Here is a 21,433-nt window from a genome sequence, read left to right on the forward strand (position 1 = left end):
AAAGAAAAGAGTAGGCGACCAAAAACATTTAATAAAAAAATCAATTGTGTAAGACAATCTTTTTCTCGTTCTCTCACAAAGGCCATCTGTACCGCTACCCACAGTTACAGCTACCGTTCACCAGATATCACTCCCCTGGACTTCTTTCTATGGGGCTATGTTAAAGATATTGTGTATCGAACACAAATAAGGGACATTACTGACCTAAAGCAAAGAGTTACTGATGCCATTGCCACAATTGATGAATCTATGGTACAGCGAACATGGCAAGAAGTTGAGTACTGTCTATATATATATATATATATATATATATATATATATATATATATATATATATATATATATATATATATATATATATATATATACATATATATATATATATATATATATATATATATATATATATATATATATATATATATATATATATATATATATATATATATATATATATATATATATATATATATATATGAATGTGTATATATATATATGAATATGTATATATATATATATATATATATATATATATATATATATATATATATATATATATATATATATATATTGTGAAAACTAAATAATTATTAATATATATTTCAATTACATTACTTAAAGTTTCACGCAATAGCGATCATCAGATGTAACAATAACAAAAAATAACGACAAAAATTATATACAAAAAATGCTATGGAGTGTCCGCTTTGATGACATTAAAGTTTTTAATTAGAAATTTATTTTCATGGCGGCATTTTGACGCAAGTTCGGTTCGTTTGTTAAGCAAATTTAATGGTGATGTGATAATGTGGTATTTTTCTGTCAAGCATAAATTGCAAAATTTACCACCAGGTTTGAATGGCTCCGCTTGATTGAGAATATTCCATTTAAATATTGGGTTCGAAAGTATTATTTTTGCATTCCCACACAAATTTTGAAAGTTCAGTGGAGTTGGCCTTACTTTCATAAACAAAAGAGTTTTTATGTTTATACCATCTGTCTTTGAAGGTTTTCTCAGTAAGCCCAATGTAATAATATCCTTCTTCTTCTTGGTGAGTTTTTACGTTACAAATATAAATAAGATTTTTTGTAAGGCATTTTCCGTTGTGTGGGCATAAGGTGGTTTGTCGACAATTGCATAATTGATTGGCATTTTCATGAGATTTAAATAATATCTTTTTATTATGAGAAGTAATAATACTCTTGATGTTTGGAAGGCAGCTATAACTAACCTTTAAGTTGTTTCGATTAAAAAGTTTGTGAAATTTATATATATATATATATATATATATATATATATATATATATATATATATATATATATATATATATATATATATATATATATATAGGGAAAGGTTGCGTAAGATGAGCAGGTTCCTGAGATCGTATAACCTCTTTTACGGGTAGATTACTGATTTTTTGGTGTTATTTTTTTTAATTTCTTAGTTGTATAGCTAATATTCTTTAATTGTTCTATTGTTAAAAAAATTTACCATCCCCGTTATAATTTTTTATTATTCAATATATTGTAATTAATTCAGAACGAAACAATATCATAAAAAATTTATTAGATCCTCAATATTATATGCTTATCTACTGCTAATTCCATGGGTTATATGAGATAAAACATAAGCTGTTGTCATGCTATTTAAATTATGATAGTACTAGATGAAGTTGCTTAAGATGATACGTTTTTAGACGCTCACGATGAGATGTGGCTTTTTATTAAGAAAAGCGCGTTTTTTTAAAGTTATTCTCCACGGAGCTATATATTCGTATTTCAAGTGCGAGAGTTTTTTCAAAAAGTAGTATCGTAAACTTTTTTAGAGATAGGAAAGATTTATTATTGTGTTTTTTTTTTATGGTTGAAATAATTACTTTTTACTTAAGTATAGTCTTAAAGATACAATTTAGTTTAATTTTTTTTTTTTTGTGATCATTTAATTTTTTATTTTGAGTTTTTTTGAGTTCCATTAAAAAAAGCTCATCTTACGAAATTGTTGTCCTAAGATGAGAAAATTTGGTGTGTTTAAAATAACGCAATTTTTGGTATAAAGATATTTTTTAAATGAACTATTCATTTGCATTCTTTAAGAGGAAAGATTAAGTTATGATAATCTGCAAAAATAAATATAAATATTGCAATATATATATATACATACATATGCATACATATATATATATATATATATATATATATTTATATATATATATATATATATATATATATATATATATATATATATATATATATATATATATATATATATATATATATACATATATATATATATATATATATATATATATATATATATATATATAAAGCATTATTACCAACTTTGATCTGTTTTTCTTGTTTAGAATATAAAAGTTAAAACGGTTAGTTAAAGTATAAACATGGTTTGGTGGATACAAAATATAAAATGGTGGAATAGAAATACAAAAGTTTATTTATTCACAATAATTATATGTTTAATTGTGATTGTAAAAGGAGAATTTATTAATGTTCAATCTGTTCGGGAACCAGAAAAATGTCTTTTTGCACACAATCATATTAGAAAAGTTTGGCACGATACAAACGAATTGAAATGGGATGACGAACTTGCTTACGGAGCTACAAAGTGGGCCACTCATTTAGCAATAAAAAATGATTTACGTCACTCTGATATGAATAACTACGGCGAAAACATCTTTCGTATGAGTGGTGACACTTCTTTACGGTGCATTGATGCAGTTCATGAATGGTACAAGTATGTTTTTAAAATATTTTTTTTATGTGCAGCCGCGGTACAGTGGTAGCGCGCTTACCTCAGAAACAAAGGATCCGTGGTTCAAATCCCACCTCTGGGCAAGTTTTGCGACATTGGTTAAGAAGGAGACGTGAACTTCCTTATTAAATGCTCATCCGCGCTGCTCTGATAAGACCTTAAGGACTTCTTGAGGCACCTAAATAAATTAGGCACCTAAATTTAAAAAAATATGCTAAAAATTAAACTTGTTTAGTCACAAAAATTACTCCTTCTTCTGTTGCTAAAGTTATTTCTCGCCTAAAGTCTTCGACAGCTTGTCTTGATAACATTCCTGTCACTGTCTTACTTACTTATTGTCACCGTCTTACTTACTCACCACCACTGTCAAAATTTTTTCTAGAAATCGTTTAATTAATCTCTAAACTTTTTAATAAATTGAATCATTTTTATCATTACTGCTAAAATCTTGTTTTCAAAACTGCTGAAATCTGTGGTATCAACTTTTAAAAACTCTGGGCATTGCTTCAACCTCTTTAGTTATTGCCTGATCAGTATTTTTGAGTACAAATTTACTTTTGTGAAAAAAGTTCAAAATAAAGTATTCCCCTAAAATATTTAGTACACTATTCAATAAAATTATTCAAAAGTACCCTACAAGATTTTCAAGTCATTATATCAAGTATTGTCTTCTTTTACCCCGATCATGTTGATTTTATTTATATAACACAGCTTCTTTTTTATTGACAAAATAAATAAAATCAGTCTTCTTACTATTATTTAAAAATCAAATTAAAAATCTAAATCTTAAAATCTTTAGTTAACAAACTTCTAATACTTATAAATTTAACAACCCTTTAACAATTAATACAAATTTTAATCTTCTTGCTCTACTGCTGATTTGTTAACTGTTATAAATAAGTGGAAGCGCTATTGCTGTCGATTTATCAGCTAAGCTTGAGTTTTTTGTTATATTGTAGTTATCATTGTTATAATTGTTTATTTTTCTTTTCTACAAATACAATCATGGTCACTTTTTCAAACGACGGTGATCACTTCTTCATACGACCATGGTCAGTGCTTCCTATGACCATGGTCACTTCTTCATACGACCATTATCACTTTTTCATACAACCATGGTCACTGCTTATGCAAGTGATGACTTATTCCATTAAGCAGAACTCATTTACTTAACTTGCATCTTCTTATTTTAACTGTAATTTCTTAAAATATTTTTATTCTTCAAGTTTTTTACTTGGAATATCATTGGATATATTATTATTATTGAATAATATTCATTGAAACTTTCTCCCATCTTCATGATTTCCTGACAATAAATATTACATTTATATGAGTCTTTAGTCGATTGCTTTCTTGCAATTGCTTTAAATCTTTTCTTTATTTTCTGTTAACTCCAAACTAAAGAAGGGTTGCTTGCTAACTTAAATATTTATTTACTTATTAGATCTAGATTTTTATTTATTTTTTATTTGATTAGAGAAAGACTAAGTTCACTTTACAATTTTGATGATGTTAAGTTTGACCCAAAAGCTGGTCATATGCTTCAGCTGTTGTGGAAGACTGCTAAAAATGTTGGTGTTGGAATTGTAACAGCACATGGCAATATTTGGATTGTTGCAAGATACACCCCAGCTCAAAAAGTGGAAACAAGTTATAAAGATTACATTAAAAAGCCAGTCAAAGGTATAATTGAAATAAAATCTATAAATTCATTTAATCTTTAAATATATCTAAAAAATTATTAAAACTTTAGAGGACTGACAATTTAAATAAAAAAACATGGACTTTGTCACTTTTTATAAACTTTCAATAAACTTAAAAAAGAGTTTAAACTTTAGAGAAAACAATATTTCTCAAGTAGCCAGTATTAAAAGGCCAATTGCATTTTGCTTTAGTTGACATAACTGTAGTGAGATAATAGTGTTAATAGTGAGATAATTTTGTTAATAGTGATAATAGTGACATAATAGTGTTAAATCTTATAGTATTAACATCATGCAAGTCTGAAAAACAATTTATTTTTTTTTATGTTTCTTTTGGAAAAAAATTTCTCCAAGAATTTCTTTTAATTTTTATAGTTCACAGCGTTTTTGACTAGTTTAACCACTTTGGGTCCAAATAGGGTCCCAAGAAATATATATTTAAAAAATTAAAAATGTTTTCATTTAATTTTTTAAATATTTAATGTGACGTTCTTACAGAATATATAACATGGTTACATATAAATAGGATAGAAACAAATTTAGCTCTGATAATATATGCTTACTTTGAAATGCAATTTTATACAATACATATAATTTTATATTTTAACTTATTTACTTGTAAATGGTTGTGTTTTTGAATTTTTAGCAAAACGACTATATCTAAAAAATTGAATAAGTTCAGAGATGGGGAATAAGATTTTTTAAATTACTTAGCATTAATTTGAGAATTAAATGTTCAATCTCAGTAAATTTATTTAGATGGATTTCCTCAAATACACGAGTTAATTTCAAATAAAAACCATCAGACGCTTCATTCCAGTATTACTTTTGAAATTTCAAAAGCATGCAACGATGTAAAAGACAACTGGAGCTTTTGTAAAGAAAGCGTTTCTGATTGCAACGATAACCCTACGTTTAGAAAGAACTGCGCATTAACATGTGGTACTTCTTCTGAATGCTCGCAAACAGAAAATGATAATTGGACAGAATGGGTCAAAGTTTCACATTGTTTGGTATATTTAACTGTTTTTTATATTCATAGAGCTAATGTCAAAATTTTTTATGTTTGTCAAGTAATACGACATTCTTTGTATTTAGTTTACGTTATAATCTCAATAAGTTAATAAAAAAATTTCCTAAAAAATTATTCCTGATTCCAGTGACAAGATAATAAACTTATAAGGAAAAGTGCCATTTAATTTACGTTGCTCGTAAAAATAAAGTAAGAAAAAAATCATATCAAAGCACTTAACTGTAAACTCAATATGAACATAATGGGTCAATTTACTTGTGGGGCGATATCATTCGGTTTTACTTTTACAAAATGAATTTGTAGTAAAACTAAGAAATTTTATTAATTAGAGTTCCATCTTTGTTAATATATTAATTACGTATTAAACTGATTGTTTTTAATAAGTTACTTTAGCGTTTACTTTTAATTTTAATAAGTTGCTTTTAATAAGTTAACTTTAATTGGTTTTTTTATCATTAAGTCATGATGGATGTATTGATTAAATACATCCCTTATGATTTCATCGCCACAACTAATCTAGTTTAAAAATACAGCAATTTTTTAAAAATAAGGTTTTGACAATAGTTGAAACTACTTGCTCGTGGTAAAAGTAACTTACCTAGAAGAAAAAAAACCGTGACATATAACCCCATTTTTTGTGGTAATGGTAGAATGAGCCCTTTAACCTAAAATAATAGAATTCTATGTAATGCTATCAAAATAAAACTACTGTTAATCAATTATCTAATATCTAAAACAGGTTAAGGTTAAAACGTTTTCCAGAAATAATCATATTATCAATTAGGAACAAAAAACCGCGCATGCGCACAAAAAACATGTTGAAACAATAAAAACTAATTTTTTCCCTTTTTTTTAGTTTAAAACTATTTGATGTACTTGATATCAATCGAAGTAAAATAAAACTTTTCTTCGATCGATTTTACTTTTATAAACTTTGCATTATCTGTGCGACGTATTAAATGAGTAGAACTAATAATCGCATATATTTTAACATTTTAAAAAGATAAATTATTTATTAAATTGTTGTTTAACTTCTCTGTTCTTTTGCGTTCAAACTCTTTTATAGTATTTCTTAGACAATGAAAATCAAAGAATGTAAAAGTATTTACAGCTTATTCTCTATTTGTAAGTATTTCATGCCATATTTTGTCGAAAATGATAAAAAAAATTGCTTAGCAAATAAGTATTAATAAGTATATAAATATTTTCATTCTAAGCTTAGTATTTAGACAAGAACCATATCTGGTTTGAACACCTTTTGCTTTCCTTTCAAAGCGCGTCCCGTTGTTTAAAAACTTGCTAACATATAAACTTTTATATTCAAATACATAATTTATTTTATGCATATTTAAATGCATAATTTAATTTCAGTATTATCTTTTCTCACACGACGAATTTGCCCCTCATTTTGTTATATGATATCAATTCAAAATAATAATAATAATAAAAATACTTACAATGTCAATAACTTAGTTTATTGTTTTACAAATTCTAGATTGTAAATAAAATCTAATTAAGCTAAATAATCAGCTTACTAATCATCTAAGAGTTTAGTATCCTCTTAGTACTTTTTAGTATCCTCTGATATATTTTCTTAAAAAAAAATGCATGTCGTGAATCTATTAAAAACAAAAAACCTTGTTTTATAAAAATTAAGAACTAAATGTGTAGAACTTGGGTTTTTTTATCTGCTTTAATACAACTTACGGCATACAACAATACGAAAAAAAAAACACTTTGCGTGCACTTTTTGTAAATTTTTTTGCTCTACTTTGTATAAACTAAACAAGTTAAAACTACGTCAAAAATGTGGTAAGTATTAACAGTATTTATGGTTTTATTTTTAGGCCGATTGCCGATATCGAGTGGAACGGTATTGCATAAATTCGTCCAAAGATGGTGAAGCAAACAGTTGCCCTGGAAGAAATACAAATTACGTTGACTGTACAGATTGTAAATGTGAAGACGTTGATCCCAACTGTGTTGAAGAAAAAGCAATAGGGCGCTGTGAATTATCGGCCGAATGGGCTAAAATTAAATGCAGGAAAACTTGTGGGTTTTGTTCAAAAGAAGGTTTGTTTTAAAAACAGTTGTTTAAAATATAATGATTTTTTTTTTGTTACGTAATAACACTCTGTTCTTAATAACACTTAGTAAAAAAAATTAGGTTTTATTTGTTTATCTTCACCATCAACAAAAATAGATAATTGAAGGGTTTAGTTGCATTGAATGTAACAGGGATTTTAGCATTACACGTCTGATATAATGTTGACTTTATAAACGCATGCAATGATTTTTTCAATTTTTTCTAATCTTTACCTTATTGGTAATTATGATAATGAACTACTATATATTATAAACAATTCAAGTTTATGGTGCTATTGCTAACTCGGTTTATAAGAAGTTCGACATTTATTTTTAATTGCTACAGAAAGGCTTGAAAAAGTTGATAAGCAGTTGAAGACAATAATTTTTACAAACGATACGTAAAAGTTCAAAACTAAAGTTCTAAACCAAAAACTTTTGTTACTTAATTTTCTAAGTTTTTAAAAACTTAGTGATTTCAAATGAGTGATAGGGTAGGATAGTCAAACAATTTTTGCTAAATCTAATAGATCTTTTAAACAGTGCGTCTATTTACACTTATTCTCTACGAATGCAAAAAAATATCTTCAATAAATCTTCAATAATACTGTAACCCTTATGCATGATTTAGGTTATAAAGAGAACTGCAAGACTTAAAAATAAATAATTATAACCAAAAAAACAGTAAAAAGATAATGTATCAACACTTAAGTGTAGGCTAAGTTAAGTTAAGCTTACAAAAATTTTGTAAGCATCAAAGAGTCAAAGTGAAATTTATTTTTGCATTTTGTTCCAAAATAAAAAACGCGCTCGTGCATTTCTCTTGACTGCCGTCCAACAATCTTTAGTTGCGCTTTGTGTTAATACTCCACTGTCTTTTATACACTAGGTGTATTCTTATGCAATCTAGTTTTTAAAATGTATAGCTGGCCCAACTTGCCTCTATGCACAACTAGCCCCGTCCTATCCGATAAAACGGATTTAAACTAAATATTTCATACTATAAATAAAGAACTTTTTTATTAATTTTGATACAAAAAGTTAAACATTGTTTGAATAATTTATAACTTTTCAAATCGTTCTATCTTGCACAAATTTTTGTTATATAATAGTAATTGATGATAATATAAAAATAAAACCAAATTAACCCATGAACCTTTGATCATGTTTACAGAACATTTGAATCATGAATGAGGACCTCAAAACCAATATTAACATCAATTATTATTTGGCATATATAATAATACAAATATACAAAAAATTACTTACTAATTCAATGCTAATCTCTCAGATTAACACAGCAATTTAGCTAATATAAAAAGGATTATTAGTTTGGAACTAAACAAAAAGTTCTGACCTTGTTTATAGTAGTTTCGTAGCTAAAAAGTAGTATTTTAAATAAATTTCCATTAGACGTATTTATTATAAACTATTAGCAAATGTTATGTGACCAGACGTCCTTAGGTAGATAACCAGGTAAATATGGTATTTGTACTTTTAATATTTACAAAAATTGCTTTACTAATACTTTATAGTACTAAATTTTAAGTTATGTGAATATTTACTGTGTTTTTTCAAAAGATTTCGTTTTTAGTATTTGGTATTTGGTATTTGGTTTTTTGTATTTGGTATTTGGTAAATGTAGTAGTAGCCAGGAATTTGGAAGTTCCACAATATATTGGTTGACAGCATTATGTGTTAGATTAGTTATTGAAGCATGTCATGGATGAAATTTTTTAGGGCAAAATATTGTCCCCAAATATAAACTATTTTTTTTGAACTGATACAAAAGTATGATGTCTTGGTTAAAAATTTCAAACTGTCAACGTCAATTATCAGCATACCAGAAGTGGTATTGCAGAATGACATAACGTTTTTGGTTGAGCTAGGGCATCATTACAGATATTATTTGGAAAAAAAAGATTTTTCCAAAATTGATTTTAAGGTTCTTCTAAATATTAGTAATGCTGGATGGAATTCAAGAGGAATTATAACATTAATGGCATTTATTTCTTGCCAGAGCATCGGCAGCTACAGCAACCAGCATGCAATTTTATCACTAGTGAATGGATGAATATCTGGTTTTCCAATCACTATTGTAATGAAACAAAATATGAAGTTTTATTAGCTGCAGTTAAACAGTATGCAATAGCAATAAAATCTTTTTTAAGATGGTTTAATCAAGAAACTGTTTAAGACAATGCAAGATCCAATATTTGTGCAGAAAATGCAGTAAAAATAGTGCAAGAAATTATGGTTTAAGCAAAAACTGAAATAACAATCAATCAAAAAAATTTCGGTAATAAAATTTAAAAGTTATACTGTTGCTAGTTTTTTAAGCATCTAGAAATACATAACTTTATATTGAAAAGTTTTTTTTGCTTTACGGGGGAAGTTTTTAATTTTTTTAACTATAATTAAGATATTTTTTATTTTCAGTCTAAAACTCATTGTGTGGCACCATGGCCATACAAGATTTAAAAAAATTTATCATCCTAATATGTATGTATGTGGGTATATATATATATATATATATATATATATATATATATATATATATATATATATATATATGTATATATACCCACATACATATATATTGTGAGAAAATATATTTTTTGTTTGTTTGAGAACTTCTGCAAAATAGTATTTGACGAGATGATAAGACGTTTTTCAAGAATACATTTTTTTGAAAAAAAAACACACTTTCTATTTTCTAACATTTTATAATACTTAAAATATTGTTTGTGGCATTTCATTTGTCCCACTTTTTAATTTTAGGCATGTTTTTTTTAAGCCAGTTAATAACCAGAAACAGTTTTAAAAAACTTATTTAGACAATCCATGGCGCTCTATAGTGAAGGCCTATTCATTGCGCAACCATAAGCCGTGACTGAGGGCTTTTTTAATATTCTAAAAATTGTGAAGATGAAAAGATTACATTGAAAAACTGGCCAGAGAATTTTTAACTTTTTCAAATTAATCTTGTTTATTTTTATATATTTTCAGCAACTTTGTATTAATGTTTTTTAAATTATAAATGTTTGTAAATAATTTTAAAACACTTATTTTTACTTGTTAACGCCTTAGAGTGTTAGGAGTTATATAAAATATATATATATATTATATATATATTATATATTATTTATAATAATGTTAGGAGTTGTATATTATATAACTCCTAACATTGTTATATATAATTCCTAACGTTTTATATAATATACAATGTTAAGAGTTCTTCTAAATAAGATTCTTTTAAATAATTGTACTTTATAGATGCCAAAAAATGTTGTGTATATGACTGCAAATCTAATTATCAAAGTAAATAAAACAATAAAAGCTTTGAAAAAATACCAATTTATCTTTTTGCTATAGATAAAGATCAAAGAAATATTTGGATAAAAAGTGTTTCAAATTCTAATCTTTTAGTTTCAAATGAAACTGTTATTTGCCAATTACATTGGCCAACAGTTTTCAAAAAAGTTACTGTTTAAGGAAAACAAAGACCAAAAATACCACCATCTGTATGGCCAGGAATACCTTCAAGTCAAATACCTACTCCATTACCACGTCATCACACATCATGGAAATCTTTAAGCGTTGTTTGAAATGTTAGAACTGATGAACTTAGCACTTTTTTATTGGCTGATACAGCAACATATATTGATTTTAAAAAATAATTTATTAAATAATCTCAGAGTTTTTTCAGTTTCAGTAATAATATATATGATTGAAAAAACAATTGTTCAATCTATTACGTATTATGATGGTGTTCCTTTATTTCTTGGTAAAATTTTTGAGAATTTACATTTCGAAACATTTTATTGTGGAATAAAATGTTTTATAAAAAATTTGTGTAAAAATTATATAAATATTGTTGATTCTTGTTCAAAGTATGAGGAAGTACTACATTTTTTAAATGTCATGGAAATAGATCATAAGAAAAGCATTCAGCAAATATTAGTTATGTCTGCAAAGCTTATTAAAAAATATATATATGAATCAGATACAATTATACGTAGTTTTGAATATTTTTCAACATTTCGTGCTTTATACAATAAACTAAAACAATTTTCAATTGCCATCAGTTAGTACTTTGACATACATAACATCAAAAGTTTGAAAAACTGATGATGCTAGTTTCTTAGACTCAGTTTTCAAAAACATTGAAGAAAAACAAAAAATTTGTATAATTATTTATGATAAAGTGTGTCAAAAAAATGATGCTCTACCATGGTGGAACATTGTTTGGTAAATCTTTAGATGATCCGTCATTATTGGCTAAAACTATGTTGGGTATTATGATAGTATGTCTCAAAGGTGGTCCTAAATTTCTGTATAAGGTGATTCTAATTTCAAATTTTAGTTCAAATTTTCTGTTTGAACAAATAAACTCCAGCATAAAGCTTATAAAATCATCATCTGGCGATGTAAAAGTTGTTATTTCTGATGGTAATCCTGTAAACCAAGCATTTTTTAAATTATACCATACTGTTCCAGAAAAACCTTGAAAAACAGAAGATGGGATGTATTTACTGTTTGCTTTGTTTATCTTTTGAAAAACATTAGGAATCTATGGCTCACAGAAAAAAGTGGGGAACTAGTGTACAGTGATAATGGTATTCAAAAAACAGCCAAAAGGGATCACTTTAAATGCTTATACAAAATCAACTCACCATACTTGCTATGGCATTTTCTAGCTATGTAAATATTTATTAGCAATAAGTCATGATTATGTTCTTCTTATTATGGTTGCAAGTGACCACTTAAAAATAGAATTTGGGAAATTAAGACAAGTTTCTGGGGGTGCCTACTTTATAAATGTTCAACAAATTGTAGAAAAATTACTTATAAATCACACATTACTGTTGTTATCCTTAAATATTGACATAGATTTATTTGATTTTAGTTCTGGTCACATTTTGTTTAATTAAACATTACTCTATTATGAAAAGTTTGGTGAATACCTTAAGTCTATAGATCGTGGTGGTCTTAAAATTCCACCAGACAATGTTTGCCAATGGGTATTATTTTGCTTTGTCTTATTCCATTCGGTAAAAGATAAAGTTTGTCGTAAGTCCTTAAGTGACATCTTTTTGCTGGTTTCTGAATTTTACTATTTTAAAATTAATCAAAAACATTGCAACACACTTGCTGATAAATTTTTAAACAATTTTTTTGCATAAATTACACCAAGATCTAATAAAGAACCTGTATTAAAAGTTTTAAAGTTATCATAAATTTGTTTAGAAACAAATGATTTGTGTCCGTTGTTGTTAAAATATATGCAAATATTTTCTTTTTTTTTCTTTTTTTTTTTAATTTAAATTTTAACTTTTTATTATATTTTAATATGAATATTTCTAAATAAACTAATTAAACTCATTAAGATGCATTTTTTGACTCCAAAATATAATTTTATAGAAGAGTTGCTAACAATCCGTAAAAATAATAGGCCCCCACCCGCGGCTTAGGCTTGCGCGATGAATAGCCCTTCAGTATAGATCGCCTTAAGACAATCACAAACACCGTGAAAAAAAGTAGCCTGACAAAATATGTGTAATGCTGATACTAAAGTCTTATACAGTTTAAACACTGTTATTGTTAATTATTAACAATAGAAGTGTTTCATATGATTAAACTTGGCAACGAGGAGATTTTTATACTATGAATAATGACTGCAATATCTAATAATAATGCAAAATTTTTGGATGTACAACCTATGAATATAGTTTGTAGGTTGTATTAATGAAGCGAAATAAAATGGTAACTTTTTGCTAAGAAGAGAAATATACATAAATGTACATACGGCTACGCTACAATTAATTCACGGGTACAAATACTTATAAACCTGGACTAAGCTTACTTGATTATTTGTAAAACTAAACCAATTTTGGTGGAACTCAGCGCTGAAAAACAGTCGGAAAAGTGCTTGCATAGGAAGACACTAAGTACTAACAAATATTTTTATTGCACAATCTGTGAATGTACAATAGGGTGTCCAAGAAACAACCATTTTTTTCTTACCCAGGATATCTCTTAAGATTTTCCCATCCTCTGGAGCCCCTTGAGGTTAAAAATCAACGGGATAAAAAATCAGTTGTCAAAAAGCTCTATCTGTAAAACTTGGCAAAATTGAATTTTTTGAAAAAAATTACGTTGATTTGGGATTAGTTAGTTAGGAAATTTTTTTTCGCCTTTTTTTTTTAATTATTTATTTTATTGATTATGTCTAAATTGAATTATTATTAGTTTACATGCATGTTTTTATGAGCAAGTTTATTTTTGAAACAGGTTCTGGTATGATTATGTTATTAGGCTTACAAACATGAGTAAACTTCTAATACATATATATTTTTGTTTTGCGCAAAAAAAAAAAAAAAACTGTTTATTTAATGATTTTCATGCATTAACACGGCAATTTTTTTTGATTGATCTTTTCCCACTTGATATGGTTAACAAGATTTTCGGATACGGAAGTAACGAAAATAGTTTATTTTATTTTTACGCGCCACGTAAATAAATTTTCTTTAAATAAAAATTCAAAATGGTTTCTGAACCATCTTTTAACCGATAAAATAACCTACTATCAAACTTGTGGCTGGACTTTGTACTAGTTTTTTAAATAAATTAAATTTCAGTATCTATATAACTTTTAAAGAACAGATTTTATAAAAAAACGCATGAAATGTATTTACACTTTAATATAAATTTTTTAAAAAAATACATAAACTTATATTTAAAGCCCTAATTCAATGCTAAAGATGGTAAATTTTTGCAACTTTTCAAAAAAATTAAAAAATTGCGGACGTTTTGGACCAAATTTCGTATTTCTTCAAAAAAAGCTTTAGGAATTTTTAACGCAAAAAAAATCGTGGTGTAATATGCACAATAATTACGGCATTAATAGATTTCTTTTCATTTTACGCAAAACATGTGTAATTTAGAGTTAGGCACTACAATATACTTTTCGTTAGAGAGGATATTCAGTTTTTTTTAGACCAGAAAGAGGTTAGGAAGATGTATATACAACAGAGGTAGACAAAGAATTTAAAATATCTGTTAAAAACAGACAGGTTTTGTTGCGGAAAATAAATAACATAAAAAATTTAGAAGTGAAGAAAGAACAAAAAAAAAGAACCTGGCTCTAAGTGAGGTTTCTTTAGAATCTGATGCTGATTGCTCATGCATCAGACTCAGAAGCTTTATTTTTCACAGATGAAGATTCTGTCGATGAATTAGTTCGATACTCTGACTCTACAGTAAAAGTCAAGGTAGACGAGCAATGGTTATAAAATAAAAAGTTAGTTTAACTTATTTTGAGTAAACTAAATTAAAGTTTAATTATAGTAGAAATATCATTATTATTTAGATAATGATAAATATTAGTCCTGATGATCTGATGAATTATGCGTCTGAAGTATAGGGTTGGAATCCGACCTCAAACCACAATTATTGCAGCAATATGCAATAAATTAAGCGTAAATCTTGAAAATATTCTCAATTTCGAAAGCTCTGTTTATCAAAAGACATTCAAGAAGATTGAAGATCTAGGTATGAATTATTAGTATAAAAAAAGCTAGGATAAATAAAAATTTAACTACGTAAGTGATAAAGCTATTTTGATTATTAGGAGACACACATAAGACAAGATATAATGAAAACTTTAAATGAAAAAGACTTGTCCAGCACTTCGACAACAAAAAGATCAAAGAAGTTGAGGAGAATTCGAATATTACTGTTACTGTTAAAAGAGTTTCTGTTAGTGTTACTTCACCAGGTATTGATAACACAAATGATATCCTCCTTGGAGTAGTTCAAGCTGAAAGCACTAAAGGAGTTGATGAGGCAGGTGTAATTTTAAATCTTCTAGAGTATTACAAAATTGTTGATAAGTTATTTACTATATGTTGTGAAACCACTGCTTCCAACACTGGAATATTTGTTGGCGCCATTACCATTCTCACAATTATTCTCAATATCCCATTTCTCTGGTTTATCTGCAAGAGACACATGAAGAAGTTACACATTTCTTATTTTATGGAAGCTATCATTGGAGAGAAAACAACTATTGCACAGGAGCGCACTATATATAAGATTGCAGAAAGCCTGGCCAAGCGTCAAGAAAGGTGGACAAGTTGGAGGAGACCGTCAGGTTTGATTGGAAGAAGCTTCAGATTGAATTATCCCTGTACAATGTTTATAAGGTTTATGACAAATGCAATATCTGCTGACCCTTAGGATGACTGAGAAAGTAGCCCATAAATAAATGAAAGTGAGAAGAAGTTGGTAAAGACAGCACCATTACTTGTTTATATATGCTATGGACCCTGTTTTTAGAAGCCTATATGACAAACTATTCAACTTCAAATGACTTGGCTGCTTTTAAGTTATCCTTTGAAATAAGGAACATTTACCAAAAACTACGACAAACCCTTCTTGTTAGCATGAAGCGGCTTACAGAACAGTTAGTTATACTAGCCCTGGATGAAGATTTGAAGTACGAAGGCCCTCTACAAACTCTTCCTAAAAACCGCACTATACTGTAAAAACTGTTAGACATGATTAATATATGGGGTTATGACGTGGAGCCAATATATAAGATTGATGGAAATATGAAGTAACATATTTATCTGACAATTTTACAAAAGTCAATGTATGCAGAAGAATATATAACACTATTCATGCAAAACAATGACCCAAAACATAACAGTCGTAAGGTGAAAAATTGGTTTGTGGAGGAAGAGACTGAGGTTATGGATCGGCCTATGTAATCACCCGGTCTCAATCCATTGACAAGCTTTGGGCCAATGAAAAAGAAGCAGTTTCTTAAGAAAAACTAAAAAGTCAGCAAGAATGACGGAACGCTGCTAAGAATGCTAGGAAAAAAATTTCTTTAAAACGTTGTCAAGATCTGATCAACTCTGGTGCAAAGATGTGACTTAATATGGGGAACTTTTTTTAATACTATTTTACTTACATAGTGCCACTAATTATTTATAAAGTTTATTTTAACAAAGCTTAAAAATTAAAAAATAAAAAAGTTTTTCCAACCTTTTACGTTTTGATATATTTAATAATTGTAAATACAAAAATGAAAAAAAGTTGTCATAGTCGGGAATATCTTACTATTTATTTTATTATTCAATATTAGATTTGAATTAACAGTAGTTTTAAAATTACTAAATGATATTAATCAATATTTATATGTATTTATTGGAAACATATATGTTAAAAACTATTAAAGCTATTTATTATCGATATTTCGTGAATTTTTTAGAGCTTTAAAATGAAAATGGCGATAGTTATAAACTAATACACAATGAAAAAGATGGCGAAATGATGCACATTCTCGTTCAACCAAACACAGAATGTTTCTACTGTTACACAAAAAAACAGAATATTATTTCTTTGTTTTGTAATTTTTTATTGATAATACATTATATGTATATATATATATATATATATATATATATATATATATATATATATATATATATATATATATTACTTGTTTTTTATTTATATGCATTTTTTTATATACCCGTTGATGTTTGTTGATGTCGTTTTACATTTAAAAAAAAAATCAAGCAAACACTAAAAAGTACAATTTCAGTAAAATATTTATAAATTACATTATTTTTTACTATTAGTATTATTATTATTTATTTTCTCCAAATCTAAATATAATATAGTTTAAGACTTCAAGTGATAAAAAAAAAAAATTGGTTTTGTTTGCAACAAAGGAGAGGAAGGATTGTATTTTAAAAAATTTTTTAACTTTTAAAATTATGAATTGAACTTTTATTTACTATTTTTAGAAGAAATAAGTTATACAAATGTAGCCTTTAGTATCTTCTTGAGAATTCATTTAATTTTTTCTACATAACTGAACAAAATTAAACTAGTAAATTAAACAAATTTTAATAATCTTATTTTTAATTAAATTAGGTGTTCTTTATTAGTAATATTGGGTGGGGTGGGGTAATATGGATAGAATTTTATATATATATATATTTTTTGATTTAATTTTTTTTTTTAGTTAATTACTACCATTGAAAATTTTTGTTATTTTTCTTTACATTCAGGGTGTATAAAATAAAATCACAATGAGTAGAAAATGAATATATTTTCAATAACTAACATACTAATCCTTTTTTAATAACATCTTTCATATATCCATATTACCCCACGGATACTCATAATATATTGGACACATATATCACACTTATTGTTTTTCATGAATTTAAAAGGTCAAACTATATTAGTTATGAATAGCAGTTTTCTTTTTCTGACTGATACAGTCTTTTTTTTAGTTTTGTTCTTCTCTTTTTCTTGCAACCTTGCGTCAACATCTTGAGCTGTTAAAACTCTGCCCTTTTTGACCAGAAGACTTTGATACATTGTATACTGACTCCTCTTCCTTAACAAGCTGTATGATAGTCATTAATTTGCTGTGATTGTATGTACCAATAGCCTTGCACTGATATTTTATTTTAGGCATGATAGTTTATTTCAGTCCAAATACGGTAATAAAATAAAATGAGGAATACAAAAATAAAATATGAAATATTTAAATGGGAGTTAAAGTTTTACCCTTGCCATTCAAAGAAAATAAATTTGAACTATGATCTTAATAAAAATAGTTCTGTAACATTAGATAAAACTATTATATAATACTGAAAAATGTATAATACTATATTTGAAAGCAAAAGTGAGCTTAAGTATATAAATAAATGTCATGCAGCTTATGATTTTGTAACAAAATTCTATAATGTTAATAGGGTTTTATATATATCCATTTTACCCCACTATTATTTTACCTGAATATCCATTTTACCCCATAATAGATTTTTGTTTATTTGTCAATATGGGTAAGAGAACTTATAAATTAACTTTTTCATGTTATTACATGATGGTCCAACTAATAAATTTTCATCATTATTCTTGGATAAGTAATATTACTGAAGTCTGCAGACAAAAGTTTTGAAACGTAATGTTTTTTTTATTTTTTTCAAAACAAAATGTTTTACATTTTAACTGTTCATGTAAATCAAATATAAACATTGTTAATGCTAAAAAAAGAAGCTAATTATGTGTATAAACTGTTGGTAATTTTCAGGTTTTAGCATTATTTATAGATAATTTACTCCATGCATACTTATTGAATATATCCATATTACCCCAACAATCCATATTACCCCACCCTACCCTATTTGATAAAGAACACATAATTTAATTAAGTTTGCATAATAATTATATCTGAACTGGGTTCAACCTCTGTTGAACCTAGTTGAGATATAATTATTATGCAAACTTTTGAGACATAAAATAAAAAGAAAACATCTTAAAGACAATCACACATTAGATGTCTTTTTTCCTATATATTTTAGAAGTTAATGAGACGTATAATTTATGTTAAAATCTATAAGACGCTTTAAGGACAACCAGGCTGCCTATTTTTAGACACCACGTAGACACCAGTTGAGACGTCTTTATTTTTTAAACATTCTTTACAATTATTTTCTAGTTAGTGCAAGGCCTTCGAAAGAGACGGCAAAGGGGCTAAATGACCCGGGCGCCGAGCTTGAAGGGATGCTGAATAACCCGTTTATTATTTTTTTTAAATAAATAGAAAACATTTTAATGGCTGATAATGTGAAACCTGCTTTTCAATTTGGGGTTAAAATTTAAATATTCTGAATAAAAACGCATATAAAAAAAAAGTTTTAATTTGAAATTCTATTATTATAGTTAATTACTTTTTACGAAAATAAAGGATTTAGTTGTAGTTGAATAATGCTAGCTTAAAATTTCGCTTTGAAGCAGTTTAAATTGATGGCACAGACAACATCTGTAGGTATTGCGTTCCATTGGTGAGCAACGCAGTTGTTGAAGAAGCTAAAATGAACGAAACAATTTTTAAATGCTTCAAGACAATTTTTGTCTTCTACAAGACAAGTTGATAATATCACGATAAAAGCACTACTTTTTCAAGTACTATATGATTGTTGAAGCAAAATAGAGTACCATAGTGTCGCATTTGTGAAAGTTTTGCGAAATCAATTAGAAATAAGGAGCTCTCTGATAAGACCGTGAGGACTTCTTGAGGTACCTAAAAAAAATTAAAATGTATTATAATTTTTGTTTTAAATTGCTATTTTTGCGGTTGCCAAGTTAGGAAAAAAAACAGCTTAAATTTTGTTTATAGCGGTCTATTGCAGACGTATTTTAATGTATTGAATGGAACAAGCTCGCTGGAAATAAAATTATTTTAACCAATTCTTCAAAAATAAAAATTAAGGCAACAGAATAGTTTTTAAACAAAAGAAAACAAATACACAAGAATTGTTCCAAACACTCTAACTCTAAAACCGTAAGTAAAATACAACTAATTTATGTTCTTTTATCCAAATATTTATCTAAAAAAGTGTGTTTTTCAGTGAAACTTCTAATCTGCTTAAATGAGAAAGTATGATATAAAAACCATTGTTAATAAACTTATTATAAATTACAAAACATTTAAGGTGTTTCTAAAAAATGGATCGAACGAAATCTTCCGGTACTCAAAACCGTGCTAAAGCTACTAAAAAAGCAGTAAAAGAATAAAAAAAATATAGACAGACTTTAGAAGACATGGGATTTATAACCACAACACAGACAAAAAAAAATGCCTTTTTTCGAACACTCAATTAAGTACTCCATTAAGTTAATTAATTTTTTTATCACAATTTTTTTCTTCTGACAACCTCCATGAGGGCCGAGAGAAACCAATAAGCTCTCCTCCTCTTTCAAGATCACCTGCTACATTTAATTTGTGTGATTCAAAGAACTGTGTGGATAAGTCAACCTTAAACAGTTCACATGAAGCTGAACTAAATGAATTTCAAAATGACTTATCATAGTCAGGAATTTTATCTAACAAGGAAGAATGTGATGAATTTTATCTAACAAGGAAGAATGTGATGCTCAATCTGACTTGATATTTATGGTCAGTTGTTTTAAGTCAAAAATACTGAGATGTAATCATTTTAAATGGACCCTCTTCACATTCTTTGAAGCAAAAATAATATCCCCGTAATTCTAAGAAGGAAATTTTTCACAGTAAAAAAATTACCCGTTATAATTTATAAAAACATAACGCCAGTTTTCGTGTTTTATAACGGGTAATTACCGTTATGTTCAATGTATAATTCGTATGAAAATAACATAACGGGAGTTACCGTTACGTTATTTTCATACGAATTATACATTGAACATAACGGTAATTACCCGTTATAAAACACGAAAACTGGCGTTATGTTATCTGTTATGTTTGAAAACCTGAGATAACGGGTAATTACCCGTTATGTTATCCGTTATGTTTAAGGAAATTTCAGTATTCTTAAAATATGCTTTTTTTCTTCTATAATGACCATGCAATTCACTAAAAACAAAACTCTCTCTCTTTATTATATATATATATATATATATATATATATATATATATATATATATATATATATATATATATATATATATATATATATATATATATATATATGTATATATATATATACATATATATTATTATAATATATATATTGTTAGTTTGAACACAACTAGTTACAATTTTTTTATAAAACAGTTTGCTATGGAAAAGGACATTAACTGCGTTTTATACTTATGAGGAAAAAAGTGTTTTTTATTCTAAGAAACTCCAAAATGCTGGTTCCTACGGAAATATTTACTCTGCTTGATATTGAACATTTAACAGAGTGAATATTTCTTTATATATCCATACATTTTGAATGTCGTGTAAGATTTTTTTTTCTTTATAAAGATAAAATGTAATTAAT

General features: G+C 26.9%; 1 protein-coding gene across 1 annotated transcript in view; it reads left to right on the top strand.

The window, feature by feature from the left end:
- LOC101236774 (cysteine-rich secretory protein 1) overlaps positions 1–17,050 on the top strand; it is a 28,489-nt gene extending 11,439 nt beyond the window's left edge. The window contains exons 3-7 of the mRNA XM_065816858.1: positions 2,368–2,756; positions 4,252–4,457; positions 5,237–5,490; positions 7,358–7,583; positions 16,876–17,050. Coding sequence (XP_065672930.1) covers positions 2,404–2,756; positions 4,252–4,457; positions 5,237–5,490; positions 7,358–7,583; positions 16,876–16,883 — 1,047 coding nt within the window. The 5' untranslated portion in view covers positions 2,368–2,403 and the 3' untranslated portion in view covers positions 16,884–17,050. The remainder of the gene's footprint in view (positions 1–2,367; positions 2,757–4,251; positions 4,458–5,236; positions 5,491–7,357; positions 7,584–16,875) is intronic.
- Positions 17,051–21,433: the final 4,383 nt, after the last annotated feature.

This window comes from Hydra vulgaris, chromosome 13, assembly GCF_038396675.1.
Source record: "Hydra vulgaris chromosome 13, alternate assembly HydraT2T_AEP".
NCBI classification, from domain to species: Eukaryota; Metazoa; Cnidaria; class Hydrozoa; order Anthoathecata; family Hydridae; genus Hydra; species Hydra vulgaris.